Consider the following 18513-nt stretch of genomic DNA (forward strand, 5'->3'; position numbering starts at 1 on the left):
ATTTTAACAAAATGTTACAGAAAGATATAATAAAATTTAAAAAAATCTGTTAAAATTATAATATAAAAAATAATTAATTATAATTCAAATTATTTTTGCTTAATGTATTAAAATTGTATAAAAAAGTTATTTCAATATAAAACAAATATCTTAAACATTTTTTTTTTTTTTTTAAAAAATATATTAACAAAAACTAAATAAAAATATAATAACATAATTTAATTTAAAAATCTAATCTTAATAATTTAAAATATAAATTAAAATATAATAATATTTATTTCAGTGTAATTAAGAACTAACAATTAATTATCGATACTAAAAACTATTATTTGTTAATAAAAAAATTTGAATTTTGAAATTCAATGAAATTCATTTGAAAAAATTGAAATTTTATAAAATTCAAAAAAAAGTAAAATATTTGAAACCCAAAACCAAGAAATAAATTATTAAAGAGCAAAACAAAATCCATATGAGTAATGCCGTGCATTAAGCCCAATACAGTAGAAGCAAACACCTAACTCAAAGCAGCCGCTCAAAAATATTTGCATAACACAAGAATCTTTATTTATGTATACAGAAAAAAGTATTTAATGCAAAGCAGCGCTGCTATTGTAAAAGAAATCGGGTCGCACTCATATAAATATATAAGGCTTTCATTCACAGAAATAATATTGATACAAAGAAAGCGGCGACTGACCGAAAAGTGGTATTATTCATCAAACAAAAATGCATGGAGCGCCGGTATCGATGCTTAATGATATGTAACTGGGTAGTTAGCTAGCTACTAATGGGAAAATATCTGCAAAATATTGAGTCATCAATAATGCTCAACAGCGTAGATGCTTTGTTGGCTATAAACTATAATAATTATTTAGTTGTGGCGCGGGGGATGAGCTCATTGTTGAGAGACATGTGAGTAAAGTTGTGATAAAAATAGCTGATTGAAACAACTAAATGATATACTATATATATACATATAAATAAACATATACATATACATAAATATGTTTATATAAATATATGTATATATATTTCTCTATATAAAACTATTATTATTTTTTAACTTCTGCTTAGTTGTTGACTTTAACTATTTTTAGCTTTACTCTTTCAGACTTTTACGCCATCATAGCTATTTCCAAAAACAAAATAATCATAATGAATCACACCACTCATAATCCGCCAAACCAATCACGCATATTTCACGCACTCACCCAAACCCCCGCGCACATGCTTGCTAATCCATTTTGCCACCGAAAATCCGCAATTCAACCAAGTAAATTACCAGCAGTTATTGATACGCTCTTGAGTTGTGTTTGAATACCACACCTACGCGAAATTCAAATGAGTGCCCAAACCGGTTGTTTGAGTGCTGATTACCGCTAATGGTTCGCGATATAAATGTTCTTGGTATGTTATTTTTTTTTTCTAAAATTTAATTAGCTTAGCTCACTACCTGCTTTGTGTCCATAAAGGCGCAATTCAGAGTTGGTTTGAGGTGAGTTAATTTTTGGAAAAAAATAATAAAAGAAATAAATAAGAAAATTAAGTTCAACATAATGCAAAAAACCATTTTCTGTGACCATTCAAGTCATATGCCAACTGTCATATTAAACTAAACGTTTTAGTCAATATTTTGACATTATTCTATTACAAATAATGACCTTATTATCGTGGTCGAAAAAGTATTTTCGTATTTTGTCAATAGATACCGTTGCAGTCGTATATCTCCAGTGCTACCAATCGCATCATACCCTACAGTGTCGGAAAGGCGAGATTTTAAGCTTCATTTAACCAAAAAAAATTTAAATTTGCGGAATTTGAAAAAAAGTTATAGCTGTTCAAAAAGGAGTGAAAATAATGAAGAAATTCGATATATTTTGAAATTTTTGCATAAAATAGGGAAGAATGCCACGCAAGCAACCAATAAAATTTGTGAAGTTTACGAAGACGATGCTGTATCAGTTCGTGTAGCACTACATCGCTTCCGTTCTGAAAACTTCGATGTGAAAAAATGCACCACGCTCTGGTCGACCTATCGTCGGAAAAGTCGATGGATTTGTGGGAAAAGACTGACCAGGACTGTCACATAAGCAGCCATGACATCACTAAGGAACTTAACATTCATCGTCAGACGGGTTTGAACCATTTAAAAAAGACTGGCCACAAAAAGAAGCTCGATATTTGGGTACCACATGAATTGTCTGCGAAAAACTTAATGGACTGAATTATCATCTGTGTTTCTTTGCTGAAAAGAAACGAAATCGAACCCGTTCTGAAGCGAATGGTAACAGGAGAAAGAAGAGTGGATCAAATACGGACGGTACGACAATAATATGCGAAAAGATCATGGTTCAAGCGTGGGTGAAGCTCAACAAATGGCCGCAAAGTCAGGATTGAAGCCACGAAATGTTATGAAAGTTATGCTTAGTGTTTGGTGGGTTTGGAAAAGAATCATCCACTATGAGCTGCTCCAGCCTGGTCGAACGATTGATTCTACACTTTACTCTCAACAACTGATGAGATTGAAGCAAGCAATTGACCAAAAAGGTCAGAACTGATCGACAGAAAGAGCTTCGTCTTCAATAAGGACAACGCTAGACCATACACATCTTTGATGACTCGGAAAACAATGGGAGAGCTTGGCTGGAAAGTTTTGATGCATACACCATATAGACCTGACCCTGCGCCATCCGACTATCATTAGTTTCAGTCAATGCAGAAGTCCTTTAATGAAGAAGTTGAACTTCCAAGAGAGGGCTGTGAAATTACTTGTCGCAGTTTCTCGCCGAGAAAGCAGAAAAGTTTTACACTGCTGGAATAATGTCTCTAGCGGAAAAATAGCAAAAAGTGGTCTACCAAAATGGTACATATTTGGTTCATTAAAGTTTATTATAAATATAAAAAAATAAGTTTGATTAGAAATACGAAAAGACTTTTTCGACTACCCAATATAATGTAGTAAATCGTAAGCAATAAAAAACAAACTCAATTTTGATTATTTTGATGACACGTATTTTTGCAATCAGGTGATGATATGAAGTAAAAAAAAAAAATTATTAAAAGCATAATATATTGAATAATAATTTTTGACAATAAATTTCATAATTTGATTATATTTTTTGCATTTCATAAATATTATTATGGTCCTCACAAATGAAAGCCAAAAATATAATTAAAATATTTTCTCACTTAAATTTTTTGTTTAGATGTAATTGCAATTATGAAACCTGATAACAAAATTTTATTGTCAAATTGCTCCAAAGCTGTTCGGGTATGAGATATGAGCATATACAGTTGTTTACGATTAAGATTTGACAGCATCTTTCACTGACGTCAATTTTATGCTACATTTAATGGCTGTGGCTTGAAATCAGTGTGAACGAGTAACGGCTTCATTTTCCAGTCATTAAACTAAGCTGCTGTCTACTTTGAACAATATTTTAAATATTTATTATTTTTAAATTTTTTATATATTTTTTTTAAATTTTATTTTTTAAGTTTTTCATTAGCCTCTTTAGCATTTTTAGCTTCAATTCATTATTTTTTTCAGTTATAACTAACTTTTATTGGTTATTTTCTTTTTTAAATTTTAATTTTTTGCTTTTATTTAATTTTTGATTAATTTTTTTTTTATTTTTTTTTAATTTATTTTATATTTGTTTTGAATTTATAATTTATCCATTGAATTTCCTTTTACAATTAAAGGTTTTCTAGCTATTTCCACTTTTTCTCAAATTGCTCGCGCTTTTAGTTTTCGAAGCTTTTGATCACTGAAACCGCCAAAGTGGCCAGCGCAAAAGCCAAACGCAATAAGTGGCATCGATCGTCTGATTTCAAATGCTGCTTATCTGCGCCCGCGACGACAGCAGCGGCAATACGCAGCGCGGCGACACCACACAACTACGCTCAATCGCTTGAACTTTCGCATGGGCAGGTTGGACTTCTTTCGTAGAAGAAGTTTTAACATGTGACGCTCCGCTTACTCCTCACCAATGTCATGGCAGCGGTAGCTGCTGGAAAGAATCTAGCTGTTTGCCGCGAGTAAAATCGTGTTACGGGCACATATGCTGAAGTGATATTGTGTGTGAGCTGTTTATGTGACTTTTACCGCTTTTACCGCGATTTGCGAAAAGGCCAATGTTTTTCTGCCATTTTTTCTACCATAATAATATCTCTTGATCTTGTATCTTTTTACGCTTGTTATTTTGGGCAGGCAAAACTAGTTTTCTCGATCCGTTTTTGGTAATCAAAAGGTAAATGTTATTTTTGCATTTTATGGAGATAAGTAAATATTTCACTGGTAGCTTTCGTTGAAGTGAAGTTGTTTTTAAGTTTTTCGACTAGCTTTGGGAAAGTTTTAGTCGTTAGCATGTTTTGTTTTTGAAAAGCCTTAAGCTTCAGTGGGAGAATTTAAAAAAATGCGATAAGTCCTTCGCTATATATAAAATTTCCTTAATTTCTTTATTCTTTTATTTACTAAATATTATTTGAAAAAAATTTAAATTATTTTTTATACTTTTTATTAAAATATGCTACAAAGGGAAAAATTATTGTTTTTATAAACATACCTTCCAAAATTTTAATTTAATTTTAATTTTAAACTAATTTTTAAATTTTTCAGTTATTTTTAATGAACAATAATACATAAAATTAATTAAATTAATTTAAAAAATTAAAATTGTTGAAAAAAAATATTTTATTATGTATGTATATATAAACAATAATTTTTTTAAATTTTATTTAAAATTAATTTAATAAAATTAAAAAAATTGAATTTAAAAATTTATTTTTAAATTTTAGGTGAGGTTATAAGAACAACAATGTTTTCCTTTAACAAATTTTAAAACTATTATGTAATAGTTTTATTATTAAAAACTCATATATTTTTATTTTTGTTTTGATTTTTATTTATTTTTTAATAAAATTATTTTTTTTTGTAACAAAATGCGAAAAAATATACTAATCTTTAAAAAAATTAAATATTAAAGCGCTATTCGTTATTTAGTATTTTTAATTAAGTTTAATTTTAAATTTTTTTTCATTTTACGTCCGTTTGTCTGTCTGTATATATACGAATTAGTTGCTCTGTTTTTAAGATATCATTCTGAAATTATGCACACGTTATTTTCTCCGCAACGAGCTGCTTACTTGTAGGAATTGTTAATATCGGATAACTATAGCATATAGCTGTCATACAAACCGAACGATCGAAATCAAGTGATTAAAGAAAAATTTTCAATTTGACGAAATATTTTCCCGAAATTTGGCACACATTATTATCAAAGGAAACGCTTTAATCTGCGAACATATTGTTCAGGTCGGACTACTATAGCTTACAGCTGTCATACAAACTGAACGATCGGAATTAAGTGATTGTATGGAAAACTTTTCATATGACGAGTTATCTTCACAGAGAAATTTGACCTGTATTCTTTTACAGGAAAGTCGTGCAATATCAAACAAAATTGTTCAGATCGAATCACTATAGCATATAGCTTCCATACAAACTGGCCGATCAAAGTACTTCGAAGAAATCTTATGCATTTGTGAAGGATGTTTTAGCTTCGTTGCGACCGCCGTTAATGTTTTTCTTGTTTTATTTTTACTTTTGTAATTGTTGTACTTTCAGAAAACTATTTTTTTGTAAATGATTACTGTTTTAATTTTTCTGTTATAGCGAAATATTAAAAGAAGATAATATATTTTGTATTTTCATATTTAAATTTTTTAATTTCATATTTTTCCTATTTCGAAAATTTACTATAATATCAAATACATAATTTTAAAGTTTAACTATTAATTTTATGCTTAAAATTTTTTATTCCTTATTCATATTTTATGCATGTTATGCTTTTATTTTGGATTTTAGTTATATATTTAAATTTTATTGTCATTTTGTCATTTTAACTTTTTAGTATTTTATCCATTTCTGACTTTCATCAAATCTTTGCATTTTATATTTTTCTAATCCTAAAGTTGAAATTTTTCATTTATAATTTTATTTTGTTTTTTGTTTATAATTTATATTTTTAGATTTCCATTTTTCATTTCTAGTTTTTGTTTCATTTTCTCATTACTTTACTCATTTGTGACTGTTTATAGCCTTTAAACTTTCTATATATTGTGTTTTTGTAGTTTTTTAGTATAAGTTTGGATTGTTTTCATTTATTTCTTATTTTCAGATTTTAAGTTTAATGGTTATTATTATTTTTTTAATTAATTTTTTTTCTATATTTAATTTGTGTTTTGAGTTATCACAGATATGATGTCACTAATCCTTACAGATTCCCTTCCGCATTTCTCGTTTGCATTCATTTTATTTTATGTTTTACAATTTTCACTTTATTTATTATATAATAATTTATTAAACTTTTACTTTTAAATTTTCTCTTAATTTTATTTTTTAAATTTTTCTTAATTTTATGTTTACAGTTTTACTAAATTTTTATATTTTAAAGTTTTCTTAACATGTTATTTTAAAATTTTTACTTAAATTTTCATTTTTAAATTGTTTCTTAATTTTATATTTTAAAGTTTTAATTCTAAATTTTATTACCTAGGTGTTATTAGCAATTTTTGATTTTAATTTTTAATGAGATTTTTGTTAATGGAATTACCTTAATTTTCATTTTTAAATTAAGTAATTAATTTTTTTTTAATTTTTACTAATCTTTCATTTTTAGGCTTTTTAGCCAACTTTTGTTTTTCAATTTTTATTTTATTTTCGAATATAAAGTTATTAACTGCTTTCAGGTTACTTTCTGTTAGTTAAGTTTTTTTTAGTTTTATTAATTTTTATTTAAGGTTTTATGATTTTTTCGTTTTTAGGTTTTTCTTAATGTTCCATTTTAAAGATTTTTTTGCTTCATTTTCGTTTTTAGGTGTTTTCTCAGTTTTATTTTAAAGTTTTAAAAACAATTTCCATTTTTCAAAATTTTTTAGCAATTTTTATTCATAAAGTTACTGCATAATTTTTATTTTAAAGAGTTTTTCTTTATTTTCATTTTTTAAATTTTTACTTAATTTTAATTTTTTAATTAATACATAAAATTTTAATTTTAACTAATTTTATTTTCAATTTTTCCCATTTAATTTTTAATTTTTAAATTTTTACTTGAGTTTTTATTTTTTAATTTTCTTAATTGATTTTTATTTTAAGAATTTTCCTTTGGCTATTTTATGAATTTTATATGTTCTTAACATTTTTTAATGTTCATATATATTCTTCAGTTTTCTACATCGTTTTACATTTCTCATATTCCTGCAGTTTCTTCTAAAAGATTGCCACACGCCATGTGCGCCAAGACCTTTAACCAACATTAACCCAACCATGAAGGTCAACAATAATTTAACACATAAAATTTGGGTTAACGGCATTTTGGCACAGCATCCAAGCGCACGCCACAAATGAAAAGCACAAAGCCGAGATTTATTAAACTCAGTATATCCGTGTATAGCCGCCCTGCTGGACCACAGCATGGACCACAAAATGAGCAATAAATTATCAAATCAAAATGTCAGATTGCGTAATATTGACACAGATTCTCACAATATATTTGCATTTTCACATATTCGACACTTACACCAGAAAGCACACACTTGTTGTTACTTTTAATAAGAGAAAAATTATATAAAAATTTGAATTCATTACCCTTTTAACACTGCAATTACATGAAGACACCTGGAAGTCACGCATGAAGTCAACTACCCACAAAAAAATTAATAAAATGCAAAAAGAACTAACCGGTCCACAACAAACACAACTCGATTGAGTCGTCAAAGTTATTATTACGCGATGCTGCCTCCGACCGTTTGAGAGCGCTAACAGCAACAACAGTATAGCGAATTTCCTAGCAGAAAGCCAAGACTCTGTCGAGTCAAGCCGAAACAAGTCAGCGTCAACGTTGAAAGCGAGAAAACGCACGCTGAAGCTGCCAGTTATCTATTGTAGGTATATAAGCGCGCGGCAGGCGCGAGCAGCGGCAGTTGAAAACCGGTAATGTGAGCAGAGGCAGAGACAGGCGAGTAAATAGGTGTGTAGGGTTAAATACATAGTTGTATATACATATGTATATAGAGGTGTATGTTTATTATTATGGGGTGGTATTGCACACAAAGCGGATTATTACTTTATTTATAAACATTTGTGTGTGTGTGTGTGTTTGTGTGCGTGCGCCCAGCATCAGCCACGTTTTGTCTGGCTTTGCCGTGAACGTTATGGATTTTGTGTGCAGTCGAAATTTTGATTTTGAAGATTTCGAATTGTTGTTGCAATAAATGGTGTTGTTGCTGTAAATTGCAATTGTAGTTGTTGTTGTTAACTTGAAAAGAATATAATATTTGTTTCAATATTAATTTTGATGATTTTGAGTTGTTGTTGTAATAATAATGTTGTTGTTGTAATAATTTATGTTGTTGTTGGCACATTGTAAGGAATTTAAAATTAGTTCCTATAGTTCAAATGTTAATTTTTAAGATATAAAATAGTAGTTGTTGCAGAAATTATTTGTTGTTGTTTTTGTTTTTTTTTTTGTGTAGTTGTAAAGAATTTAATATTTGTTCCTATAGTCCAAATATTAATTTTGACGATTTCGAATTGTTGTTGTAATAATAACTGTTGTTGTTGTAAAAATTGCTGTAGTTGTTGTTGGATTATAAAAAAATTAAAATTGCTTCCTATAGTTCAAATAATAATTTTGATGATTTCAAATTGTTGTTGTAATAATAAATGTTGTTGTTGTAATAATTGGCATTGTTGTTGTTAAGTTGCAAGAGTTTTAAATTTTGTTGCTATACTTTAAATATTAATTTTGCAGTTTTCATAATATTGTTGTAATTTTTTTTGTTTTTGTTGTAAATAATTTGGCATTGCTGTTGTTGGAATTGTAAAATATTGGGAATTTATTCCAATATTTTAAATAATAATGGTTCAAGTTTTCAAATTTTTGTTCTAATTATTTTCGTTGTTATTGTAATATTTGTTGTTGTTGTTGTTAAGTTGTAAAAATTTATTATTCGTTCCTATAATGAGAAACCAATTTTACAATATTTCTTGCCCACCAAAAACAAAAACAGCAACAATTAAATAACCGTTATCTATTTCTATAACAAACACACTTACTTAAATGCACAGAAAATCACTTAACACTAACAGCTCACCTGCAGCAACCTACAAGTAGACCCATTGAACTAGTTTTCCAGAATCGAACAGCCTGGTCTGCCTGCCCACCTATGGAATGTTGCCACATATTTTACACAGCACCAAAAAACAAAAACAAAAACAAGAAACGAACAACAACAAAAACCAACAAACAAACAACAACAAAATCCAGCAACAAAAAGCCAATAACCAAGCAACAAATTAACTCCCCGCAATGCACCAACAACAACTACAACATAGCAACAGGTGCCACAGTATTAGCGGTGAAGCGACGCATGGTGAGTTGTGATCGCTGCTGGACTGCTGGGCGCTTGGATGCTGATTATATTGTAATTTCAATATTAATTTTATGCAACAACTTTTCTGAGTAACCTAATTTAACGCTGTGGTGTGGAGCTTTAAGCACAGAACGGAACGAATCGGCGAAAAGAGTTGAAATACAGATTTAGTCGGCGGCTGTGAGCTGGAGTGTGGTAGAACGGTGTAACTGCGCTTAAAGAAAGCGGTAAATTTATGCAGCACACGAAATTAAGTATTCTATTTCGATTTTTTTATACTTCAGGTAGAAAAGCAGGGAAAGGAATGCTGAGTTCAGTGATTTCATTGAAATTTTGTGTTACAAACTACAAATGGATACTGTTTGTTTTAATTCTCTGAATGTTAGGTGCTTTCAAAGACTGTGGAGAGATCGTTGAAGATATGCCTCTTTCTGAAATTTGGACTTTCGATCTCTTCAACTGATGAAAATATTAAAAAGGATATGGTGCTTGAAAATTGTCAGGCAAGTGTTAGAGAGGTGGTAAGAGAGCTCGACGTCTCTCACGAATCCGTTCGAAAGATTTTGGTGGATATTTTGTGTATGAAGTGTGTGCTTGCTCAACTCGTCTCGATAAAGCAAACTGTTTTTAAAAAGAGCGCCGTAAACAGGCCTCTTTGGACATGCTTGATCGTGCGAATTATGATCCCACATTTATAGAGAGCATTATAACTGCCGATCATACATGGGTTTCTGAGTTTGACATACAAACAAGTCAACAATCATCGGAATTGAGGGAAAAAACCAAGCCGAGACCAAAAAACCACGCCTAAGCCGCTCAAAAATCAAGCTTGTGTTCATTATTTTTCCGATATTCGTGATTTGGTGCATCATTCATTTATTCTAGATGGAATATCCGTCGAAAACGGCCGGAATTGTGGAAGACCATCATCTTGATTCCACAAATTTGTAAAAGGGCTTCCTGATCTTTGATCCTATAGAGCTAGCAACGTTATGCTTTACAACCATTACTAGGCCTCGTTTATTTCTATGGTTTGTCTGCGTACTATCGATTTTAAGCTCGTTTATCACACTTTCGTTGGGTTCAATTCCATCAGTTCCCTAAATAATCTTAAAAGTCTTTAGGAGATATTAAATTTCTTATGACGAAGAGACCATCTGCAGTAGTAAATTTGTATCTAAACTTTATATATTAATCGAATTCCGTATTTTTGCTGTTTTACACCGAAAGTAAACAGTAAAGTAACTAGTCTTCAACTAGTTAATAAAAGCAATTTTTTCCATTCATTTTCAAGAATAAGCAATTATTTCTTTTATTTTAAATATCAAGGACACTCACTACTTCCTCAGCAAATGCCATCATATATCATATCATATATATGTATGTATGTAAATATTTATTATATAGTAAATAGGGTAAGGCTGAGCTCAGGCTACTACCGGGGTCACAGCTGGCGGATAGTGGACGGCCTACGCTAAGTAGGTCAGCTGCGAATAGTAATACGCAGCCCCCGACCAAAGCTGCAGGAGAGGAGGGCTTGGCTCAAAACGCCTCACGCGCCCAATGAACCTCCCGCGAAGAGGCGAGAAGATGCCGCCTTCAAATAAGCGTCCACAACCCCCACCGGGGCTGCACCGAGGGAAGAACCTACCCACGAGAGGGAGGCAACAAAGCGACGAGGGACACAGCGACCAGCACCAAAGGTGCACAGAAGACGAAGAAAACCCCTGGGCAAGAGCCCATCAGAATCGAGACCAGTAAGATTCTGATTACGGAATACTGGAAAACCGAAACGGATAAGACCGACAAAGGGCTGGGGAGGGCAGTATTCTGTCACCTCAGTAGATAAGAGTGACATCTTATCGAAATGGCTGGCAGGCTAATACTGCTCTCACCTCCGTCTCGTTAAAACCATGGCAGGTCTTCAAGTACGTTCAATGCACGTCGCCATAATTTCTATGGCCGTACAGGTTCAGTTGAGACGAACTCCTGATTCGTGCCCGAACCTGGCTCTGAACACAAGCTCCCATAAGGACTTGTGTCAACCCTTGCGTGGCCTCCCTGCTTGCATAGATAACCACGGGGTTCATAAAGGGCAACTGCTACAACGTGCGGAGATAGCGGCTTGAAGCGGAGACCCAACAGAAAAAATGAATACACCGCAACTACAACAAAAAACCCAACAGAGGGAACAGCAAAACAAAGACGTACAAGAAGAGGAATACGGAACGGTGTTCCGCAGAAGCAGCAGGATACTCAGATCCCCCATACTCACCGACACCCCAAAGCAGACGGACAAAACTGGCGAAAAGGCAGACTCAAGGGAGACTCCGGCCCCACAAGCAGCACCGGCAAAGCAGGGAGAAGGGAAGAGTACCCCAGCTGCCACAAAAGACGGAAATCAGAGCTCGCCGAAACAAGAATACATCACCCAAATGAGACGAGCAGAAGAAGAATCCCTGGAAAAGTGCAAGGGGATAGTGCAAAAAATGAAGTTGGCGATGGCGAAGCAAAAGAACGTCAGCAGCATGGACGTAAAGAACGGAGCGGCACAGCTAGACGAGCTCTTCGACGTCATTAAGAGCTACCGCAGAAATTGGCTCACTGCAGAAACCGAGAAAAGGCGGGTACACCTAAGCAGACGCATCGCGACCCCGAGTCAGCAACCTCGAAGCGGCGTGCGACAAGCCCCGTGGAGCCGCGAGAAACAGTGCGACCACGACACGAAAACGACAGCCAGTGGCAAAAAGTTTTGCCAAAAAGCCAGGAAAACTCACGTCAACGAAGGAACGAGGGAAGAAGCGCCTAAAAACGCAAACAAGAGGCAACCAGCCAACAACATGGCCGCAAACCAGAAAGGAAATAACAGGCCGAAACGACAAACAGAGGCCGTTATAATAAAACCAGCAGAAGGAAACAGCTACGCCGAAGTCCTCAAGAATATCCGTAGCAAGGTAGATCTTAAAGAGGCAGAAGTCAAAATCAAAGGGATCCGCAAAACAAGAGCCGGAGCCCTATTACTAGAGCTAGAGAAGGGACAGTCCACAAAGACCAGCTTCTGTGAGGCACTTAAATCCACTCTCAAAGAGACTGCAACTGTAGCCGACCTGAAAACTAAGGTTACTATAGAAATTAGAGACCTCGACTCGCTGACAACAAAAGAAGAAGTAGCAGGGGCTGTCAAAGAAGCGCTACAGGACCCCACTGAAGGCTTGGCGATCAACATAACAGCTCCTAACACAAGAGAGCAGGTAAGGGCATACCTAACGCTGGACCAGGATAGAGCTGATGCACTAATGCGACAGGCACGCATCAAAATCGGCTGGGTTAGCTGCAGGCTGCGGCTGAAAGAAACCCCCAAGAGGTGTTTCCGCTGCTTTGGTCCAGGACACTTAACCTGGGACTGCAAAGGGCCCGATAGAAGGGGACAAGGTGTTTGCATAAAATGCGGCCAACCAGGTCATAAATTGAAAGATTGCGAGAAGCTTCCTTCATGTTGCCTTTGCAAAGAGGCCAAACATGAAAAAATCGATCACATCCCGGGCTCCGCAAAATGCACGGTATATAGGAATTACCGAGGCAAATGAATATCCTACAGGCCAACATGCATAGATGCAAGACTGCCGACGCACTACTCTCGCAAATGGTGACGGAGAACAACTACGAGATGATCATCATAAGCGAGCAATACAAACAGAAAGAGAGAGGTATCTGGCTAGAAGATAGCAGCTCAACCGCCGCTATATGGCTACCACCAGGGAGTAATATCAGGACTGTAAACAATGGGAACGGCAACGGCTTCGTCTGGGCCAAAAGCGACCTTTTACAGTAATCAGCTGCTACTTGACGCCAAGCGATAGTATACAGGAATTTCAAGGAAAGCTCGACAACATAGAGGATACAGCCAGGTCTATAGAAGGTCAATTGATTATCGCCGGAGACCTAAATTCCAGAGCCGTAGAGTGGGGTCTACCAAGCACGGACTCGAGAGGAAAGCGCATTGTAGAAATGGCTGCGCGGCTAGGGCTAGTAGTGCACAATACGGGAAATGCAACTACGTTTAGAAGACCGGGATGCGAGGAAACCACACCAGACATTACCCTATCAACAGAACGCATGGCAGGCTCAATAAAGAACTGGAAGGTCCTGGAGGATTACACTGGCAGCGATCATCACTACATCTCATTTATGATCGACACGGGAACAAGCACTAACCAGCAGAAGAAAACAACTGGAACACGAAAGTGGAACTTTGCGAAGCTAGATACTTCGAAATTAATCTCCGCAATAGACGACCAAAACCCATCTAGCAAACCCCCCATAATCGCAGGAAAAACTGTCGAGCACACAATGCTTAATATAACAAGAGCCTGTCAAAAAGCAATGCCCAAGGCCTCCCACAGCAAACATAAAGCAGCAGTTTACTGGTGGACTGAAAATATAGCCCAACTCAGACGGACATGCCTCCGCCTTCGTAGATCCTACACGAGATCCAGGCGTAGAGGAGCCGCAACTCAAGAAGCCGATCAATACAAATTAGCAAAGAAGGAGCTAAAGCATGCCATCGACGACAGCAAAAAGAAAAAATGGGAGGAACTACGCGAGGATATAAATAGAAACCCCTGGGGACTCGGGTATAAAATAGTGATGAAGAAACTCGGCGCTCGAGCAAAGCCACCTGATCTAACCGCTGCCAAAATGGATAACATTGTGAACGCACTATTCCCCACACACGAAACAAGGGCTAGGGACCCAGAACACATCCTAAGACCGACGCAAATCCCCGGTTTACCCTTGAGGAGCTGCAACTAGCCACTGCAAAGCTCAAGGCCAACAAATCCCCGGACCGGACGGGATCCCATCAGAAATTCTCAAAATAATCGCTGCAGAGCGCCCAGGAGTACTACTGAACATGTACAACGCCTGCCTTGAAGCCGGAATATTCCCTGAACCCTGGAAAAAGCAACGGCTGGTTCTAATCAGTAAGGGAAAAGGAGACCCCAATTCGCCATCAGCATACCGCCCTCTATGTATGCTTGACACAGCGGGAAAGCTATACGAAACCCTGCTTAAACCCAGACTTGAAGCGGCTATCAACGAAGCTGGAGGACTGTCCCCTAGACAATATGGCTTTAGACCCGGCAGATCGACCATAGGAGCAATAAAATGCGTCATCGAAAGCGTAGAAGTCGCACAACGTAGATGGCATAAATACAAAAGAATAGTGTTGCTGGCGACTCTAGATGTCCGAAACGCCTTCAACAGCGCTAGATGGGTAGATATGATCGACGCTCTCGAGAAAAGCTTTAAGGTACCCGACTACCTCAGGGCCGTGGTGCGGAGCTACCTTAGCAACAGGAAGTTGCTATACGAAACTAAAGAGGGAACACGACAGATAGCGGTCACGTCAGGAGCAGCACAAGGATCCATCCTCGGACCAGACTTATGGAACATTAGCTATGACGCTATATTAAAACTAGAAATGCCAGATGAATCGTATTTAATAGGCTACGCCGACGACATTGCAGCAGTAATCACAGCAAGGGACACAGAAGAAGCGCGAAGAAAGCTGAACCAGGTCATGATACGGACCCAAGCATGGCTCGACTCACACAGCCTCCAGCTCGCTACGGAAAAAACAGAGCTACTGCTGCTAACAAACAAGCACATACCTCTCGAAGTAACCATGCATACGACTACGGATATTCTTAGGACAAAAAAAGCAGTTAATTACCTAGGCGTAAGACTGGACCCCAGACTAACCTTCTGGGTACAAATCCAGCACGCCGCAGGAAAGGCAGCGAAGATCACCTCTCAACTGAGCCGACTAATGGCCAACATAGGAGGCCCCAGTCAAGAAAAGAGAAAGCTCCTAATGTCGACAACAATCAGCGTTTTATTATACGGAGCTGAGATATGGGCAGATGTACTTAAAAAGAAAAACCGGCGTAAGGTAGCGGCCAGAGTGCACCGCACAGCAGCCCTCAGAGTTGCATCAGCCTACCGAACAGTGTCCGGCGAGGCAATATTAGTTATAAGCGGAAATGCCCCAATTGACCTTCTAGCACACGAAAGGAAAAAGCTGTGGGAGCTAAAGCAGTCATCCGATAACAACAAAAGCGCAATAGAACAAATAAAGAAAGAAACATTAATAACATGGCAACAAAGATGGGACACCGAAAGTCGCGGCAGATGGACGGCCAGGCTTATAAAAGATCTAGACTCATGGACAGGCCGAAAATTCGGAGAGGTAGATTTTTACACAACCCAGCTGTTATCCGGTCACGGGTACTTCAAAAAGTACCTCCACAGAATGGGAAAAGTCGAAGAGCCGTCATGCCTATATAACGACGCGACAGAAGACGACGCTGAACATACATTCTTCGAATGTGCGCGCTGGCAAGGAGAACGCACCGCTGTAGAGGACCTGGTTGGCCCAATAAACGCGGACAATTTAGTCAGCGTTATGTTGGAAAGTGAAGAAAACTGGGGCATCATCAAGAAATTCGCTGCACTCTTGCTACGCAGCAAAAGCGGGACCTGGACGCAGGTGCGCAGATGTAAATCTCTCAATGAGAAAAATGGAACGCCACCCTGAAGTAATGCAAACGCGGTCCCAGGGTGGGCGACGGTTCCTTAGAGGGGGTTTTTAGTGACCTGCAAGTGGCACATACCGCTGCTGTGACGATAGCACCGACGATGCGGAAGGCATTTTCCACCCCCCCGCAAAAAAAAAAAAAAATAGGAAATTACGACTAAAACCATAATTGTTCACCCATTCACCTAATGCAAGTCATTAAAATATGAAAACGCGTTTTTCCTTGTTTAAATAAAATAAAAGTGAAGATTATATAAAAATGGTAAATGTTGGTCAGTGGTGTTGTAGTGGCACTTTCACCCATGCCACCAACAACAAGTTGTATTATTTTCTTTTCTTAATTTGTAATTGCAGCTCGCCACCCTCATTAAGCGCAGCGCTTACTGCACACAAGTAGTGAGCGGAATTGAAAATTGCTGCCGCTTGGCGCGCTGCAGCGTTTAAAATTCAATCACAGCTAAAAACGCTTGTGCCATATCAATCAATCTACATGCACATAACGGTATGAAAGCGGCGCTACGCAAAACAATGCCTATGCAATTATTGAAATATCGGAGTAAGTTGTCATGAGAAAATAAAACAGTAAATGTGGCGAAGAAATTAGGAAGTAAAATATTTAAGAAAATGTTAGTGTGATTGCCAGGTGACAGAAAGTCTAAATCATTAGAAATAATATTAACTTAATGAGGCAGTAGACATTTCATTTTACGATTTAAATGATAAAAATTATTTTGCAAAAAAATTTTGAATCTTTTAACGGAAATAAATTAATAAAATTAAATCTTGTTGAAGAAAATAAAAAAATAATTAATTGTATAATTTTTTAGTTATAAATAAAATTTAAATGTTATAAAAACTATTAAAAATAATTATAAAATTACAAATTTTAATTAAAAAATTAAAAATTTAACAAATTCAAAAGTTATAAAAATCAATTAAAAATAATTATAAAATAACAAATTTTAATTAAAAAAAATTTCAAAAGTTATAAAAATCAAGTAAATATAATTAAGAAATAATAAATTTAAATTTTAATTAAAAATAAAATTAAAAATTTAAAAGTCATAAGTGCTAAGTAAAAATTATTTTGAAAAATAATAAATTAATATTTTTAACTAAATTTAATTTAATTTTATAATTTTTTTAATTTAAATTTTATATTTTTTAAATTAAATGTAAAGTTAAAAATATTACAATTTATTATTTCACAATTATTTTTACTTGATATTTATGACTTTAAATTTTTTTAATTTTATTTATTTTAATAAAATTAAAGTTTATTATTTCTTAATTGTTTTTACTTGATTTTTAGAACTTTTAAATTTGATTTATAATCAAAAGATTGTTGCAATTAATTATTTTATTAATTTTTTTTCAACAAAATTAAATTTAATTTGGTTCTAATTTAAAAAATCCATTATAAAAAAATAAGTTAATGAATAGTAAAAATTTATTATTTTTAATTTAACTAAAGTTCTATGATATTTATAGTTAATATTTTTTTTTTTATTCAATCAACAAATGAATTATTATAATTCATAATTTCGTGTATATTTTGTACAGTTATATCGATATATTTCGATTTTTCATAAATTTATAGTTTTGATTGTGTAAATATTAGACTGAGAGCAGATATTAAATATTTTATTTTATTTTTTAGTTTTGAGACTAATATTTTAATTAGCTATTAAACAATAAAAAAATAATTATTTATTTATTAATTGCTTAAAAATAATTTCTCAAATTTATCTACTTTAATTATTCTTTTATGTTTAATCAAAAAATATTTAAGTTATAATATCAATAATTAAGTGCACTTTTAAATTTCAATCACTGCTCATTCCTTATAATTAATTTTTCTTTATATAAATAATCATTTCAATAAATTTTAGAAAAATTAAGATAAATTACTAAACATGAAAAAAATTTAAAAAATTATTTTAGTTTAAATTATTGACAAAAACTGCTTAAACTAAAATTTTTACTTAATTATATTTATTAATTTTACTTAATTATATTAATTTTTTCAATTAATTAACCACTTTTTAATTTAAATTATTGACAAAAACTGCTTAAATTAATATTTTTAATTAATAACATCAGTTAATTTGTTTTAAATTATATTATTTTTTGCTTAAATACAGTTAATATTTTTCAAATTAATTAACAAATTTTTAAGTTAAGAATACATTTTTGTACTTTTTTAGATTTTTTTAAATTAGTTCTTATTTCATTATAGTCAATTAACTATTTTTGATTAAATAATAAATGTTTTTCCTTATAAGGTTTCAATTTTTATTAACTTACGTAATTATAGTAATTATTATAAGTGATACTTATTTTATTTACTTTTTATTATAATTAATTACTTAATTAATTTCTACTTTAAAACATTAATTTCAACTTATTTATTAAATTTTGTTAATCAATATAGTATTCAAATTTTAGCTACTTTTAGTTAATTATTTAAATAATTT

At 33.7% G+C, this 18513-nt stretch overlaps 2 protein-coding genes across 2 annotated transcripts; both read left to right on the forward strand.

The window, feature by feature from the left end:
- The first annotated feature begins 11588 nt into the window (after window positions 1-11588).
- On the forward strand, window positions 11589-13025 carry LOC120781136. The gene has a single exon (XM_040113269.1). It carries the CDS (start codon window positions 11589-11591, stop codon window positions 13023-13025), a length of 1437 nt encoding a protein of 478 aa, XP_039969203.1.
- Window positions 13026-13446: 421 nt separating this feature from the next.
- On the forward strand, window positions 13447-14250 carry LOC120781134. Its single transcript, XM_040113267.1, has one exon. The coding sequence runs from the start codon at window positions 13447-13449 to the stop codon at window positions 14248-14250; it is 804 nt and encodes a 267-aa protein (XP_039969201.1).
- Window positions 14251-18513: the final 4263 nt, after the last annotated feature.

This window comes from Bactrocera tryoni, unplaced genomic scaffold (genome assembly GCF_016617805.1).
Source record: "Bactrocera tryoni isolate S06 unplaced genomic scaffold, CSIRO_BtryS06_freeze2 scaffold_33, whole genome shotgun sequence".
Lineage (NCBI taxonomy): Eukaryota > Metazoa > Arthropoda > Insecta > Diptera > Tephritidae > Bactrocera > Bactrocera tryoni.